This window comes from Panthera pardus, unplaced genomic scaffold (assembly GCF_024362965.1).
Source record: "Panthera pardus isolate Hobbes unplaced genomic scaffold, ASM2436296v1 HiC_scaffold_25, whole genome shotgun sequence".
Lineage (NCBI taxonomy): Eukaryota > Metazoa > Chordata > Mammalia > Carnivora > Felidae > Panthera > Panthera pardus.
Genome location: NW_026526821.1, coordinates 29417631 through 29436321, shown reverse-complemented (window position 1 = coordinate 29436321; position 18691 = coordinate 29417631). Strand labels below are relative to the sequence as shown.

The window sequence follows — 18691 nt, the reverse complement described above, 5'->3', positions numbered from 1 at the left end:
TGACTGGTCGCATGGGGGAAATATTGAACTATCAATAGCTCTGAATGGTGTTTACAGTCATGGAGGAAAAAATAAGATGCACAGTGCTTTGTTATACCAGTTTCTGCCTTCATTCATTTGCTTACCCTTAGGTCTGCTTCTATTTTTTAAAATAAATAGAGATGTATAGGCCACCTCACATATCTTTTGTGACAAATCAATGAGATAATTAAGTATGGAGCTGCACATTTAAAAAAAAAAATTTTTTTTTAACGTTTATTCACTTTTGAGAGACAGAGAGAGACAGAGCACAAGTGCGGAGGGGGCAGAGAGAGAGGGAGACACAGAATCCGAAGCAGGCTCCGGGCTCCGAGCCGTCAGCACAGAGCCCGACGCGGGGCTCGAACCCACGAACCGCGAGATCATGACCTGAGAAGTCGGACGCTCAACCGACTGAGCCACCCAGGCGCCCCTGAAGTTGCACATTTAATTGACTCCCACAACCAGCATTCGCTACTCTTTCTAATAGGTTTTCTAATCTCTCAGAGAGCTTCGAAAGAATCCTTTGCCAGGAATTCCCCAGCCCCTGACCAATGACACCAGAATCTCTGGGGGTTTGGGTCCAAAAGATTTTTAAAGCTGCTGAGGTGATTCCATCGTGCATAACAGGTTGAGAACTGCAGCCCCACTTGAGTCCTTCTACTCCCTCTGGCAGAAAACAGTTCCACGAAGAAACAGGCAGGACCAGGTCTCAGCATCCATGAGTCTCCGCCATATTAAAAAACAGATGGTGGGTATCAGTCCTGAGCATCCTTTCTGGAAGGCTTGAGAGCTAGGCCCACACCTCTGGTAGAGCTCTTACCACAAATTACTTGGGGGATCTTATCCACCACGCCCCAGCTGGGTGAAGTCCCCTAATGACCGGCGGGACCCGAAGCTCCCCCCAGGAAGTGGGAACTACTCTAGGCACCTACCTTGAAGCTGGTGGTGATGGAGGCATACTTGTTGTCGGCTGTCTCTGAATTCCCGATCAGGTAATCCCAGCTGGTGAACATCTTGAAGCTGAAGGTGAAGTTAGCGCTCTCCCCCTCGCTTGCGCTGCCCTGGGTATTGCTGGCCATCCTGTAGGGTGCACACCACTGCTGTCATGACTGCCCAGGGAACCTTGGCCTCAGCGCGTCTGGGGCACAGGTGGCAGACATCCAATGGGGAGGAGAGAGCCAAGACGATTTGAACTGGGCTAACGATAGCCAGGACAGGTCGTGCCTCTCCGTCTCATGTGTTGGCTTTCGGGATTTGCTACTCCAGGGGCTTAGTTAGCTTTCTGGTTCATGGGGGAAACATTCCATATCTCTGTACTTATCTGGGATAATAGCAGGGGGAAAATGTAACAACATGAGGGCCAAGCTTATCTCCTTGCTTTTCTTTGTTGCCTGATGGGGCTGGCCGGACGGCTGCCTATCACCTGGTGACAGGTCACTGTCACGTTCAGCGCAGGCCCTGGCGGACGGCAGCGTTTTCCCCCGAGATGATGTGATAGAAAGCCATGCTGGGCCCGCACACTGCCCTTTCAGAGTCCTATCCAGGCTCCCAGAGTGCCCCACTCTTCTCCTGCGGACACAGCTACTCGTACGCTTCTGGGAGGAGTGACCTCTTACGGCCTTGCTGAAGGGTGGGTGGGCCTTGGTAGCCAGGTTTGTGCAGGAGACGGTGTCCCCCACCCTGCACCAGCCTGTGCTGATTGGGGTCCCCTGGCTTCGAAGAAAGCAATTCATGGGCCAAGGTGTTTCTTCAGAGAATATAAATGAAGAGGCACCGACGAATTAAAGGCCATTTCTGACCACAGAGACAGGTGGAGTTGAGGCTAGAGAGGGCACCATCGTTAACCCATCGTTAATCGCACCATATATGTTCCTTTGCGCTGTTTTGTCGATAAGCGAGGGGCTCAGTGCTGACATGCAAGCTAGAGTTACAGAGGAGCAGGAGAGGTTTTTTTTTTTTTTTTTTTTTTTTTGAGGAAGCTGAGCTCCAGGGAAAGCAAAAACAGACCTCAAAGACTTCTCTGGTCTTACCTTATCAGGTGCTTGCTCCCTCTCAAGCCACACTGGCCTTTTGACAGGTTTTGGAACTCATTAGGATATTCGCTGCCTCAGGCCCTTTGCACATGCTCTTCCTTTGCGTAAAATGCTGTCCCCCAGACTTTCAGTGCGATTGGCAGTTCTCAGCATCATGTAAAGATGCTTCTATCCCATTTCCCCAAACTTCCCCTATTACCCTGTTTATGCCTTTCATACTACATATGACAATCCATATCTGCATTCTTTGTTTCCTTATTTTCTCTCTAAATTCCCACAGGAAGGTAAGCAGGCACAGAGTGGCCATAGGAGCGGGATGTTTGTGTGAAGGAAATGAAAAGCCTGTGAAAGACACGGTCATACTTACGATCTAATGACAATCATCAGGCTGTAGCCGAACACGCTGACCCCCACCATAAAGTAAGCCATGGGTAACCTGTACCTCAGCCACCCGATAGTCCTCTGGTTGTTGTAGTAGCCGTAGAAGAGAGCAGAATACTTGATGTAGCCCTGTGGGACAGCAGATCAAACGCTCCGGGTTTGTAAGCTTCGTGCATATAGTCACCAGACACTTTCATTCTACCGGGAATGTCTTTCTCAGGGGGTTAATGGGAGTCTGAGAGGAGGAAGGAAGAATTGTGGGTCCCTTACTTCCCCCAGTGCTCCCGAGTCTATCCATGTCTCCATGTCTCTCTTTGTTCTCTTTATTCTCCATTATACAGAATGCTTACAGATACAGGACGAGGAGGAGAGCGTTGCTAACATCCCGGATACAATTAGGGATAAGGGGATGTGTGTGTGTGTGTGTGCACACGCGTGCACGCTCACAGGCATGTAGAGCTCCAAATTCTTCCCCTCCACAATGCCAGGGTCTTGATTTAACACTCTGGAAGCAGATGGGAGTCTGTGAGCTTTCTCAGTGCAAAACTTACAGAGAAAACTATACATTATAAGACTCACAGTCGAATCTGAGCCTCAAGTCTTTTTTTCATTTTTATTTAGGATTTTTGCTTTTTTTTTTCAAGTTTATTTATTTATAAAGTGTATTTATTTATTTAGAGAGAGAGAGACAGAGAGAAAAAGAGAGAGAGAGCGAGTGTAAGTGGGGGAGCGGAAGAGAGAGAGGGAGAAAGGGAATTCCAAGCAGGCTCTGTGCTGTCAGCACAGAGCCCAACGTGGGGCTTGAACTCACGAACCGTGAGATCGTGACCTGAGCCAAACTCGAAAGTCAGACGCCTAACCGACTGAGCCACGCAGGAGCCCCTTTATTTTAATTTTATTTTTTTAGAGAGAAAGAGAGAGCGTGCACAAGCAGAGGAGAGGGGCAGGAAAGAGAGAGAGAATCTCAAGCAGGCTCCACACTCAGCATGGAGCCCAACATGGGGCTCGATCCCACGACCCTGGGATCATGACCTCAGCCAAAATCAAGAGCGGGACGCTTGACTGACTGACCCATCTAGGCACCCCTGAACTTCAAGTTTTGGTTTGGTTTTCAGATATAATTTGGTTTTAGGTATAATCAGTACACTTTTTATTTGTAACATGAGCTTAGAATTTTGGTACTTCTTTGACATCTTTGCTGAAAATGTAAAGCTGGGGGTTATTCTGACCTCACATAGATATGTAGCTGGAAAGGAGAGGCAAATCGTAACAGTCTCTTCATATACCTAAGGTTGTTTCTTCTTTAAAAAATTTTTTTAATGTGTATTTATTTTTGAGAGAGGGAGAGAGAGAGAGTGCAAACAGGCGAGGGGACGAGAGAGAAGGAGACACAGAATCGCAACCAGGCTCCAGGCTCCTAGCTGTCAGCACAGAGCCTGACACGGGGTTTGAACCCACAAACTGTGAGATCGTGACCTGAGCCGAAGTCGGATGCTCAACCGACTGAGCCCGGGGCCCCTGGGTTGTTTCTTTGATATGATACCTAAGCTCAATAAACGGTCATCTTAAATGTTAGTTGTAATGTGGAATCTGAATCACGTAATTAACTTTTCATACCTTGTTATATTAAAATCCATCACACTCCCCAAAATACCGAGTAATTAAAAAGAGAAAAATACTAACTTTATGGCAGAGAATTCTGGCAGACACTACTTTAACCAACTGGTCACTGTTAACATCACCACTAATAACACACATCAGCATAAAGTAACCCCGATTTGACCCCCTGAGAAGGGCATATATCTCTGTGGTAGGCTTCCCAGTGATGTATAACCTCACTACAATCGTGAGAGAACAGATACCCAGATTGAGGGACCTTCTCCGAAACAACTGTCCAGTACTCTTCAAAGGTATCAAGGTCACTGAATGACAGAGAATTGTCATGGATTTGGAGGAGACTAAGGAGACATGACAAATACAGTATGAGATTTTGAATTGGGTCCTGGAATAGGAAAAGAATATTAGTGGAAAAATTGGCGAAATCCAAATAAATACCACACTTCAGTTACTATTCTACCAAGATTAATTTCTTAGTTTTGATCATGTAAGATGTTGTCATAAATTGAAGTTGGGTGGGGGGTGCACGGGAACTCTGTACTATTTACGCAGCTCTTCTGTAAGTTTCAAATTGTCCCAAGATTTTAAAAAATTATCTAGAGATGTAAAGTTGTTTTTTTTTTAATTTTGTTTTTTTAACGTTTATTTATTTTTGAGACAGAGAGAGACACAGCATGAACGGGGGAGGGGCAGAGAGAGAGGGAGACACAGAATCGGAAGCAAGCTCCAGGCTTTGAGCCGTCAGCACAGAGCCCGACGCGGGGCTCGAACTCGCGGACCGCGAGATCGTGACCTGAGCTGAAGTCGGACGCTTAACCGACTGAGCCACCCAGGCGCCCCTCGAGATGTAAAGTTTTTAAAGCTTAATTGTTCCATCCTGTACTATCTTTTACCCACACGTAATTCTGTAACATCATGTATTTGGTCACGTGGAACATAATGGTTCCGTACGTTATAAAAATCTGCCAAATGTCGACATACTTACTTCTTACACCGTATTTAAAAAGTCACATTTGTTAATATCTTCGTTGATCTCATCAGAAAAGGATTTAATCACTGAGAAACGGACACTGTCGTTTCGTGGTGATGGATAGAAGTTCTCCAAAACTTTAATTCTGGCCTGAGACATTTTAGGGGCACCTGGACTGGCTCAGTGGGTGGAGTATGTGACTCTTGATCTTGGGGTTGTGACTCTGAGCCCCACACTGGGGGTAGAGATTACTTTTTTAAACAGCGCGTTACAAAAAATAGAAAAAGAAAATTTTCCCATTGGGAGCAACAGCGACAACAAAACAGAGGATTACTGTTGAGTAAATTCAGTTTGTTTTAGGCATATAGGATATTCCATATGAGTCCTTGAGTGAAATAAAGAACAACGGAGGGGCGCCTGGGGGGCTCAGTCTGTTAAGCGTCTGAGCGTCTGACTTTGGCTCAGGTCATCTCGCCGTTTGTGAATTTCAGCCCTGCCATTGGGCTCTGCGCTCACAGCACGGAGCCTGTTTCCAGATCTGTCTCCTTCTTTCTGCCCCTCCCATGTGTGCATGCAATCTCTCTCTCTCTCTCTCTCTCTCTCTCTCAAAAAATAAATAAATGATAGAAAAAAAAAGAATAAAGGAAATCCTTAGTGGTAATACACGGTAGTAGTTGTATCATAATACTTAGTTGTGTAGTATTATTTGAAACACACTTATTCCAAAGTCTTCGAAAAATACTCCCAACTCACTTCCACGCATACCTGAGAGGTCTCGAACCTGCCTAGGAGTGTGAAGGATAGCAGCAGCAATGACCTGTTGCCTGAACCATCACAGCCGGGCCTCTCAGCCTCAGGAACTCCTTGGAGCTACAGACCAAGACCTCCAGAGGCACGGAGGTGAGGGGATTCAAAAAGGAGGGAAGGGCGTTTCAGGCAGTGTCCTGAGCCGAAGCAGGGAGGCAATGATATGTGATGGGTTCAGGGATCTCTCCCAAACTTGACAAATACAGGAACATAAGGTGTGAGGGCTGAGATAGAAACGGAGCTGGAGAGGGAGGGAGTGGCCAGATGGTGAACAGTTCTTTCGTAAACCTGATTCAAAACACTGGATTTTATTCCATTTGGGAACGGGAATAGATGAATGTCCAAGGTAGCGAAGTGACAGGGCCAGGTTTGCCTTTCAGAAAGATCACGCTGGCAGCAGAGGGAATGGAGATTTCAGGAGCCAAGTCAAAGCAAGGAGCAGAGGTAGAAGATTCGGACATGGTCCTGGTACGGTGGGGACATTATTGGAAGAAGAGGCAAGAGGGATGGGGCAAAGGGGACTGAGTCAAGATGGGTTTAGGAGAAAGGCTCAGATTTAGTGGTTGATTGGTTATGGGACGTGGTGGTGGGGAAGAGGGAGAAGTGTAGGATGACTTTCAGGTTTCACACCGGTGTTCGGATGGATGGTGGTTCCAGTAAAGGAGATGGAAAAAAGCGATGTGGGTTTGGCTGGACAGGCACTGAATTTCAGGAGCAGGTAGGACATTCCGTTGAGGATGCCATGTGAAGCTTGGGAATGGCTGAACTGGCAAGAGCCCTGGAGTCTTAATGTGGGTGTGGGGAGAGAAAACTACCCTGTAAGATCATTTAGATGGATCTGGCAGAGAGAGGGGGGCAGTGTGTGGCTGGAGAAAGGACCCACGGAGGGGACTTAGGAGGACATGATTGGCTAGCTCATTTTGCATAGTGGGGGCTCCCATTTGAGTAAAGCACTGGTTTTCCAGTGATTCGATGCAATATTTCACACATATCCATGCAATCTTTTAGGCCTCACAATCACAGAATAGAAGCGCATTGGCTTGTTAGTGATGGTACCTCAAAGTCCCAAAGAACCGAAAAATCCATGGCTTTTTCTTCCTCAGCCCGAGGCACTGTCTTTCTGGGAATACTTCCATAGGGCACGCCCATTAGTACCTTGTGAAGGGACAGAACGACATGATGACACGTGTGGAGAAAATACAAACACATGGAGACATTCATACCCGGGTGAAATATTTCCCTTCTTAGAGCAGGACATACCCATTTTCTCCTTTAGGTGACATTAATCACTTCTCTGGTTTTAGACCTATCACGTACTCGTTGTAGAAAATGTGAAAAAGTGCAGGAGAGCATTAAAAAAATTCCCTATCACCTCCACATTCCGAAGATAATGACGGTTAGATATTCGTATGTTTCCTCGTAGTTGTTTCTGAGTTATATATATATTATGTAAATATATAATTATATAAATTTATATTAGATAAATATATAAAATATAGAATTATATACATTTATATTATATATAATTATATGCATTTATATTATATAAACATATAATATATAAGTATATACATTTATATTATATATAATTATATATGTTTATATTATATATAATTATATACATTTATATTATATATAATTATATACATTTATATTATATAAACATAATACATAAGTATAAAATTTTATATTATACATATAATCATATAAATTTATATTGCATATATAATTATATACATTTATATTATATATAATTGTATACATTTTTATTATATATACTTGTATACATTTATATTATATAAATGTATAGTTATATAAATTCATATATAAACATGAATATCAAATAAATATATAAACATATATATAATAAAATATATATTAGTGTGGTTATTTAGCATAATATTGTTTTATTGTTTTATGACCAATTCTTTTTTTTTAATTTTTTTTAATGTTTATTTATTTGTGTGAGAGAGACAGAGTGTGAGTGGGGGAGGGGCAGAGAGAGAGGGAGACACAGAATCCGAAACAGGCTCCAGGCTCTGAGCTGTCAGCACAGAGCCTGACGTGGGGCTCGAACTCACAAACTGCGAGATCATGACCTGAGCTGAAGTTAGATGCTTATCGACTGAGCCACCCAGGCGCCCCGTTTTATGACCAATTCTATATGGCATGTAGTATGTCTCAAAATAAAATGACTTCAAAATATCTAACCACATGTGTCTACCATAAACTTACTTAACAAATTACCTTTTGTTGGACATTAGAAATATTGCTAGTTCTTTGCATGTATCTAGTTCTGTTATCAATACTTTAATATATATGCCTGTGTTTGCATCCTTAATTCTAAAAAAATCAGAATTGTATGAACTTTACATATTGATTTAGGAAGAATTGACTTTTTTTTACGGTATTAAGTTTCCCTTCCAAGAATAAGTCATCCTGTTTATTCACTCATATATTGGTCCCATAATGCTTGGTATTCCTCACAGAAATCTTCTAATTTATTAAATTTCCCTTGGGAAAGATTCCAGGCCCACACTGGAGACCTGGGATCTCATTCACTGCAAACTTACTGTGTGACTTTACATAACTTGCTTATTCCTTTTTTGTTTCTCAATTACTCATCAGTAGGTAAGGATGTACTTACATCTGTGATAAGGGTATAGTGGGAGAACAGTGAGGAGTGCTATTTAAATGTGAAGGTTTTGTTTTTAAAGTTTATTTCATTCTTTATTTTGAGAGAGAGGGAGCATGAGCGGGGGAGGGGCAGAGAGAGAGAGAGAAAGAGAGAATTTCAAGCAGACTCCTCACTGTCAGCACAGAGCCTGGCGTGGGACTTGAACCCACAAACTGTGAGATCATGACCTGAGCCGAAATCAAGAGTCAGACGCTCAACTGAATGAGCCACCCAGGCGCCTCATGAGGGTTCATTTCTGTTTGTTTGTTTGTTTGTTTTGTAATAAATTACGATAGAATGCATTCCATCTCTTTTTTTTTTCAGCGTAAAACAAAAACTTATGAAGATATTCTCTACCGATCTTAAAGTAAAACAAAAGATAGAAAAGTGTAGGGTCCACTTCTTAATTTAGGACAGAAGTATTTGGTTCCATCCTCTGTCCTGAACTATCTGGGCAATTGATGGGAGTATAGAATTTAAAATGAAGGACTGGTTCTTTGTAAAACAGAGAGTATTTGATTAAAGAGGATGGTGTCATGATAAGCCTCAACGCTATCTGAAGATATAGGAAGCCCTTGTCTTACCTCTGGGATTATAACTAAGCCAAAAATTAAGCCAAAAAGGACGAGGTTAACTCCATACATCCATCGCAGAAAGATGAAATACGATGCCACTGAGGAACCAAAGTGACCTGGGGAGAGAAAAGACGGTAGGATTTAAGCACCGCAGAAGGAGGACGTTAGCACTACCAAGCGCTTTGTATGGGTGACGGATTCAGTTTTCACATCAGCTGTGGAACGTGATGTTCTCATCTCCATTTTCTTTTTCCAGATAAATGACCTGAGGCTCTGTGGGATTAACCACTCTACCTAAACTCCCACAGTCAGACAGTGAAGAAACAGTTTAAATCTTGGTCTGACTCGTTCAAAGCCCATTCTGTTTTCCAGTACGACAGAACCTATGAAAGAATCCGATCAGTTGGTCACGAACGCAACCCAAGCCCTTGGAAAACTCCAGCACACCAGCTACAAACGCTGACACCAAAATACTCACTTTCAATGTCCTTGATCTTCATTTCCCAGGGTATACACTGAGTCTTGAAATTATCAAAGTCTCTCTTAAACTTGACCCACTTCTGAAAGTAAACAGGCAACACACTCAGTTCATTGCCATCCCGCCTTGAGGCCTGGGGGGACACACTGGTGCTGACACATCACCACCAAAATCAGGAGCAGAGGGTAAGAGAAGCCAGGACAACATAAAGTCTTGTGTTGGTCTGTGGCACTGATAAAATGTCAAGTTTGGACCGTGTATATATGAATTTAGGAATTCTCTAGATGACGTCTGGTTTGGGGGATCACATTGGGTTAGCAGCCTCTGACACAACTTTTTTTTTAATCTTAAGACAAAAATTGAAGGGCAAAAAGAAGTCTCGTAGCTCTCAAACCCGCATTTAGCAGACACTCAGGTGTCTAAATCTGATAGGAATTGTCGCTCCAATGCGGTGCTGGTAAAATGGGTAAACCCCCTCAAACCATGGCTTCCATTCTTCTCCTGGTGAAACAACAGCCCGTTTCTTTGTTTTTGTTTTTTGTTTTTGCTGAAAGGAGTTAGAAAGGCATTTTGCTTCTTTCCATGGTCTGTCTCCAGGTCCAACACTCAGAGTTCGTGCCAGTCAGGAACTTGAGTGGCTGTCTGGCTGCTGGTTGGGTGAAAATTGGTTAGCTCTCAAGGGGCTGCTCTCCAACAACCCCACTCCCTGGCAATGAATCCATTTGGAATTGAACAACAGCAACAGAAGCGACAACTCACAGAAAACTGAGGACAAGGAGGTAGGAGGGAGAAGACCCTAAGGTCAGTTTCCATTACGATAAAGGAGTCCTAAGAACATGTTCCTGAAGGAAATGAGGTTTCCCATGTAAATTCACTAAAGGATCAAAAGGGAAGTTTATCAGACGAGTTTCTAGATCTGCAGGCTTTGACCGTAACCCGATGGGATGACTGCTATATAAGGAAGGAAACCATCTGTGGAAGAGGGCGGTGGTCACAGATGCAACAGAGAAGACGAGCCGAGGGCAAAACCTGGTTGAGAACAATGGCAGAGATATATATCCCTAAGACCAGAAGGGGAATAGCAGACGGTGGACATTGGGCACTCCAGTCCCATGGCTTTATCTGCCTTCCCTAGCTCTGATTCCATGCTCAAAATTCATCTTTGGCTTGGGGTGCCTGGGTGGCTCAGCTGGTTAAGTGTCTGACTTCAGCTCAGGTCATGAGCTCGAGAGCCTGCTTTGAATCCTCTGTCTCCCTCTCTCTGTCCCTCTCCTGCCTCGAACTCTCTCTCTCTCAAACATTAAAAAAAAATTAATCTTTGGCTTATTTGGCTTTCTATGTAAGCCTGTCTCTAAGGAAAGCATTGCCCGTCACCTGGGCTGTGACGATTCTGGTTTCGAACGCAGTGTTTTGTCATTGCAAATTAATAAAATGGAATTGGGATTATGGTTTAGCCACCCGTGTAAGTAACTCTACTATCAAAAATAAAAGGCACTGTTGATGTGGACTTTGCATTTCTAGTTCTGTCATCGGCTATTTCTCCTTGTAAATTAATAATCCACCACCTGGTTTTACCTATCGGTCTCAGAAGCTTTATTAATAGGAGTCCTCCCTTGAGAGATCAATCCCCTGTCGGGGTGCTGATAATATCAGTACAGAATGTAGGCTTGCAAGGCTGGGGCCAATTGGGGTAAAGAACATGGCTCAGGGAGGCCCCTGGGGATGGCCTGCCAGTTGATCACTCAGCAACCAGCTGACAGCCCCTCAAGGCTGTGGGCATCTCGGCCTGAAAAGTGATGCCCTACGGGTGGGGCAGAGGCCGAGAAGGCCTTGGGGAAGCTCTGTAGTGAAGCTCTTATCCCTCATTGGTTTAGAGAATCAGAAAACTGGGATGGGACGCGGGCAGGAGAAGACCTCAGCTCCCTTTCTCAGAGCCAGGTGAGGCGGGAGCTGGCGGGAGCCAGGGAGGACTGGGCGATGAGATATGCTTGTCTCCGGCTGGGTACAGAAACAGGCTTTCTGATAGCGGGCAAATAAGACACAGGCAAGCTACCCATTCTGTCCGCGCATGAAATCCAGATCTGGATGACTAAAACAGCCAGCGAGGCCTGAAAAATAGTATTGCAGAACAAGGAAAAGGGGACACACCTCTTTGTAACTTTTGAAAAGCATTGCCTCTAGGCTCCATAACTAATTTTTGACAAACGAGCCTGCATTCACAACAGGATACAAGAAATGTGGTTTCTAAGTAAAGGATAACACTTTGAGTTTTAAAAAAGAATGTAAGAGAAGCATGGAAGGATTACAAGGTAACTTAAAGCCCAGTAATTGAAGGAGAAGAAACATTATAATAATATAATAAAGCCTATAATTGAAGCCGAAGAAAATGGGTTCAGTGATATTGAGAATAAACCTGAGACATTTCTGAGAATGCAAAGAGAGGAAGTAAAGAATTTAAAACAATGAGGGAAGGTAAACACAGAGGATGGACAGCCATCCTTTTCCTAAGGAAGGAACTAGAACTATTTGCAGGGAAACACGATTAAACAGAATCATTTAGCAAAGATATGCTTGAAGAGCACATTCCTCAGCTGGGGTGAGGGGAGGGGGGGGTGGGGAAGACCTAAGTGTGCAGTTATTAAGTGGTAAATAGTCTCTAGATCAAATTAATAAAATGACCCAAAGATAGTTATTGGGCAAGTAAAATTGAAAAAGGAAAAAAAAACAGCTCAGGTCATGATCTCATGGTTCATGAGTTCAAGCCCTGCCTCGGGCTCTGTGCTAACCGTGTAGAACCTGCTTGGGATTCTCTCTCTCTCTCTCTCTCTCTCTCTCTCTCTCTCTCTGCCCCTCTGTCTGTCTGCCTTTTAAAATAAATAAATAAACCTAAAAAATTTTTAAGAAAAACGAGAAAAGAGAATATTAGGAATAAAAAGACTCCAACCCAACATACACAGAAAGTAGTTCCAAAAATTGTGGGACCACCACCTGCAACTTTCTGGTAATACATATGAAGATCTTAATTAAATGATTGAGTTTTGGGAAGAATACGAAATATCAAAATGGCCCCAAGAAAAAGTTAAAACTCAAACACACCCATGAACAGGGAATACAGGAAAAAAAACGCTCAAGGTGTTGCATAAAAATGAATGATTTATCAAACGAACTGTCCTGATTTGGGGCTTGGAAAATAAGATCCCAGTGGTTTTAACCTCATCAATTATTTTATTTTATTTTATTTTATTTTATTTTATTTTATTTTATTTTATTATTTTATTATTATTATTTTTTTTTTTTTTATTTTTTTTAACCTCATCAATTTTGTGAGCTTAGTTCTTCACTGGGGAGGAAATGAGTCTCAGATACACCGGAGCCCTCACAGATAAATGTAGAGAAATTGACAGGAAACAGTTGGTTTCCTTTCCCGGACAAATCGGTCAGTCGGCTGGACCTCGCGCTGAGGATTTGGTGGGGGGAGCCGGCCACAAATGCAGAGGCTGGGCAGGTGCCTGTGATGTCACCCAGGTTCAGAGGCTGAGCAAGCTCTCCCTGAGGTTTGCTGCCTCTCTATCACCCACCTTAGCCATCAGCATCCTGTAGGCGTAGAGTCGCTTGCCTTTCCCCTTTCCTAAGGCTCCTTCATACTTCTCCACAAATTCTTGGGCCTCTCTGGTTAGGAAAAAAAAAGGGGGGGGGGGAGGAGGGGAGAGGCAGAACTTTAATCCCAAACTGAAAAAAATCTGAACTATGAGAGTGTACATGTGGCTGGAAGCCTTATGTGTTTTTATACCCCTAGTTAGAATGTAAGCTCTGTGAAGGTAGGGCATTTGTCTGTTTCATTCACTGACGTTTCCCAAATGCTAAGAATGGTGCTTAGTACATGGTAGGCACCTGTAGGCAGAATTTTGGCTCCCATGACCTTTGCCCTCTGGTGGTACACCCATGAATGTCGAAAGGGACTTTACCGATGTAATTAAGATTCCTGACTTAATTTAAAGATTTTTTTTTAACATTTATTTATTTTTGAGAAACAAAGTGAGACAAAGTGTGAGCGGGGGAGGGACAGAGAGAGGAGACACAGAATCTGAAGCAGGCTCCAGGCTCTGAGCAAGCAGTCAGCACAGAGCCTGATGCAGGGCTCGAAGCCATGAACTGTGAGATCATGACCTGAGCCGAAGCCGGACGCTCAACCGGCTGAGCCACCCAGGCACCCCATGACTTAATTTAAAATGGGGAGATTCGGGGTGCCTGGGTCGGCTGAGCATTCAACCTCGGCTTGGGTCATGATCTCGCAGTCCATGGGTTTGAGCTTTGCGTCAGGCTCTGTGCTGACAGCTCAGAGCCTGGAGCCTGCTTCAGATTCTGTGTCTCCCTCTCTCTCTGTCCCTCCCCCACTAGCACTCTGTCTCTCTCTCTCTCAAAAATAAAGAAACTTAAAATAAATAAATAAATAAATACGGAGATTATCCTGGATTCTCGGGAAGGGCCCAGGGTGACTCCATGAGCCCTTACACACAGAAGAAGGCAGAAGAGTCAGACAGATGTGGCAGAAGGGGAAGTCAGAGGAATTAGAATGAATTCTTGACCCTCTGTTGCTGGGGCCCCTCAAGAGGACGCCACGTGGAAAGCAAGGGAAGGAAATGAATTCTGCAAAAACCAGAAGAGGACCTCTAGCCCCACATGGGCACCTCAGGCCTGCTACTACTTTGATTTCAGCCCGGCGAGACCTTGAGCAGAGAATCCAGCCATGCCACGCTGGACTTCTGGCCAGCAGCACTGTGAACACGTAGGTGAGCACGGTCTTAAACGGTTACACTTGTGAAACTTGGGTTGCGGCAGCAATAGAAACAAATATGGCAAAGCAGATGAAGGGGATTGAGAGGTAAAAGATGCCAGTTATCAAATAAGTAAATCACGGGGATATAAAGTGCAGCCTAGGGAATACAGTCAATAATATTGCAATCGTGTCGTATGGTGACAGATGGTAGGCGGACTTAGCACAGTGAGCATTTCCTAATGTATATGAATGTCGAATCCCTACGCTGAACACCTGAAACTAACAGAGCGTTGTCTGTCACGCTTCAGCGAAGAAAAAGGAAACAAACACAGTGTTCACCAGACATTTGTGGACTGCCTGAATGTTGAATGAGTCAGACACCCATCAGTTGGTCAGAACCGACTCCTGCCTGAGACCCGACTGCTAAATATTCAGGAACTTGACCGGCGAGCTGTTAAACGGTTGGTAGCTTGAAATTGGCCACGGTGGGAGTCTTTAGACCACAGAAATCAGCAAAGGCTACAAATCAGGCCCCCTTTATCCCACCCCCCAGAGACCCAGTTTGCCAGCAGCCACTGGATTGACCCTCACAAGCGGGTGAGGAAGGAAGTCCATTTAAGGTGGGGGGGGGGGGGGGGCGGAAGAATACCTACCCCACCCCCACAGCGCAGGCGTGGGCAGATGACAAGAGTCAAAGTCGCATTCTAACCTCAGGTCAATCCTGAAGCTGGTTTTTATTTTTTCCGATGTCTCAAATTAATGAGGCTGACTGTTTAGCTCCTGAGCCCAGGATCAAAGCCTGGTCTGTGTGGGATTAAGTCTCTGTAATGGGATCAGCTCCCTGTTGTCCCCTAGGCAGGACATGTCCAGGCAATGAGCTATCTGGAGCTACCAACATAGCCAGGTCACAAAAAAATGTTTTCATAAAATGTGTATTTCTTTTTTTTTTTAATGTTTTATTTTATTTTTGAGAGAGAGAGTGAGAGAGAGAGAGAGAGAGAGAGAGAGTGCAAGCAGGGGAGGGGCAGAGAGAGAGAGGGAGACACAGAATCCAAAGCAGGCTCCAGGCTCTGAGCTGTCAGCACAGAGCCTGATGTGGGGCTCGAACCCAGAAACCGTAAGATCATGACCTGAACTGAAGTCGGACGCTTAATCGACTGATCTACCCAAACGCCCCAATAAAATGTGTGTTTCTGTTCTCTTCTTGTATCTTACATCCAGCAGAGGCTTGTAAGCGCTGGGAATTTGTGACTTTCAATGTGCCAGCTTTTACGATTTGGGGACTTCAAATGAGGATTCTCAAAAGTAAGAGCCAGCTCTTGTGCCTGAGCCATTGAGCCTGGAGGCAAATGCTTCTCTTCTTGACGTCCAGACTCTGTGTCTAGACCCCCAAAGGGCACTCAGGGGAACAGAGGGCCCTGCCCAGCGCTGGGTGCAAACTCTGAGGACCATTCCCAGTGAAGGACCCACCTCATATAAGAACACTGATGGAGGCAGCAAGCTTTTCTGGGTCCTGCAAAAGGATACAAATAGTAACAACTACCTTTTTGCAGCACACTCCTGTACCCCTGTTACCTGCAATCCAGGCTCTCGTGTTCTTCCTTACCAGAGAATATTTGGTTTATGGAAACCACTCGCTCCTGCCCTGCACTTCCTAATCGTTGCACATCTCACTTCTGTAAGGTGCTTCTGTCCCCTCCTCGTCACCAACGGTCTTTTGAAACGAGAACATGGCACAAACTCGCCTTTTTCCTCTCATCGGATGGTGTGCGGTAAACGCAGTGAGAAGTCAAGAGAGGAGGGACCCGTTTGTTTTGAGGAAGCTTCACGGGGCCTGGATCTCCAGGTCACTCCTGGCAGTGATGATAAGCCCCTTAGGCGCCTCCAACACTTGGCAGAGGAGGAAGCTATGGAGGAAGGGGCTTTCAGGCGCGGTCACCCCAGAGACAGCGCTTCAGAATCCCCTCACGTTTGCCTCTTGGAGGACCCTCCTTGGAAATAAAGTGGCCCAAACCACAGTTTGGAAAACACGGTTGGGAGGGGGCCAGTGATTGCTGCTGGGAGGGAAGGAGGATGTATTGCGCCAGAGTGGAGCCCCAGGCAGGGTTCTGTGCCTCCCAGAGTGGCACTTTTCATCTAGAAATGGGGACAAGGATGTGAAAATTGGAGGTGTGCATGCTCGCAAGGTGAGCATAGGGACTTCATTCAGCAGGCAGCCACCCCTCCCCCTTCCGAGGAAGCAGCAGTTTCTGGGGTGGGCAGCTGATAAGCCTCTGCCAAGCTCAGGGGCTGGGGTGGAACCTTCTGCTCTCCCAGGTGCCTTGACAAGGGGCTCAGTGACGTGGCCTTCCACAGTGGAAACACTCTGAAGTTGACCCAAGGCATCTCTCAGAGACATTACATACCTCCCCAAACTCTTCCCTGATGAAGGAGCTCAGATTCAAAATCACACTTAATTTATAGATGCAGATGTAAAACTAGACACAGAGCCACTCTGTGCTTGATCCTCATAGAGCTTTGCTGTCCCTTGCAGGACACTGGGAGAGAGCATCAGCCAGCCTGACATCTAGAAGACACCTGGAAATAGGAAGGATGCACTCGAAGGTCAAAAGGAGGTGGCGGGGGGCTGGAGGTGCAGAGTGGTTAAAGGCAGCCTGGGCCAGGCTGGCTTGGCATCTCTCTTTGTCCCCAAGCAATCTCCATTTTCAGCTGTGGAGACAAGGGTCAAAGAAACCCTGAACTCATGCTAAGTGGAAATTGAGATCAGTCAGGTGAGGCATCTGCTCTAGAGACCTCAGTGAATCAATCTGAGAGAGGGGAGGTTAAGCGAGCATGCCTGGCTTCCAGAAGTGGTGGTTTAAAATATGTCACCAAATTATTATTCTTCCCTTTAACACGGAGAACCAGGGGTGCCTGGGTAGGCTCAGTTGGGGTTGAGCGTTGGACTCTTCATTTCAGTTCAGGTCATGATCCAAGGTTGTGAGATGGAGCCTCATGGCAGGCTCTACACTGAGTATGGAACCTGCTTGGGATTTTTTTTTCCCTCTCTCTCTCTCCCTCTCTCCTGCTCTCTCTCTCTAAATTAAAAAAATAAAAAATAAAAAATAAAAAACAAAATAAAATGGAGAACTAATTCTTCTCCCCTTGAATGCAGGTCTGACTTAGTGACTTGTTTCCAATGACTAGAAAGTGGTAGAAGTGACAGTTTATGACTTCTGAGATGAGGACATAAAGGGTATTGTGACTTCTTCCTCGAATACATCCTCTTCTGAGGGAAGCCAGCTGCCATGTCATGAGGATATTCAAGTATCCTCTGAAGGGAAACTGAGGCCTTTTTTTTACGAACCAGCACCAACTTGTCATCCACGTGAGTGAGCCACCTTGGAAGTCGATTCACCAGCCCCAGTCAAGCCTTCAGATGAATGCAGCCCTGTCCAACATCTTAACCCAACCTCATGAGAGACTCCAAGTCAGAACTGCCCAGCGAAGCTGCTCCTGAATTTCTGACCCATAGAAGATAATAAATGTTTCTTATTGTTTTAAACTACTAAGTTTTGGGGAAATTTACTATACATCCCGAGATAATATACTGTAGAACTCAAACCACTGCTATTTTTGGTGCTTACACTTTTAGGTTTGTTACATCTTCCTCTTGGTGGATTGACCCTTTTATCATTCTTTTTTTTTTTTAACGTTTTATTTATTTTTGAGACAGAGAGAGAGCATGAACGGGGGAGGGGCAGAGAGAGAGGGAGACACAGAATCGGAAGCAGGCTCCAGGCTCTGAGCCATCAGCCCAGAGCTCGACGCGGGGCTCGAACTCACGGACCGCGAGATCGTGACCTGAGCCAAAGTCGGCCGCTTAACTGACTGAGCCACCCAGGCGCCCCTGACCCTTTTATCATTCTACAATGTTCCTTTCAGTCCCTGTCAATTTTCTTTACTCTGAAGTCAAATTTATTTGATATTTACATAGCCTCTTCTACTTTATTTTGCTTGACATTTGCATGGGATATGTCTTTTTACCATCTTTGTACTCTCAACCTACATATATCATCATATTTATTTATTTATTTATTATTTAAAAAAAAAATTTTTTTTTTAACGTTCTATTTATTTTTGAGACAGACAGAGACAGAGCATGAACGGGGGAGGGTCAGAGAGAGAGGGAGACACAGAATCTGAAACAGGCTCCAGGCTCCGAGCCGTCAGCCCAGAGCCTGATGCGGGGCTCTACCCCACGGACCGCAAGATCGTGACCTGAGCCGAAGTCGGACGCCCAACCGATTGAGCCACTCAGGCGCCCCTATATCATCATATTTAAAGTGAGTCTATGGACTCACTTTGTGGACTGT

General features: G+C 44.9%; 1 protein-coding gene across 1 annotated transcript in view; it reads right to left on the bottom strand.

The window, feature by feature from the left end:
* The window catches only part of TMC2 (transmembrane channel like 2), a 59370-nt gene that overhangs the window by 27905 nt on the left and 12774 nt on the right, over positions 1–18691 (bottom strand). The window contains exons 5-10 of the mRNA XM_019462330.2: positions 13138–13228; positions 9560–9641; positions 9091–9197; positions 6886–6984; positions 2422–2564; positions 954–1101 (exon numbers count right to left, since the gene is read on the bottom strand). Coding sequence (XP_019317875.2) covers positions 954–1101; positions 2422–2564; positions 6886–6984; positions 9091–9197; positions 9560–9641; positions 13138–13228 — 670 coding nt within the window. The remainder of the gene's footprint in view (positions 1–953; positions 1102–2421; positions 2565–6885; positions 6985–9090; positions 9198–9559; positions 9642–13137; positions 13229–18691) is intronic.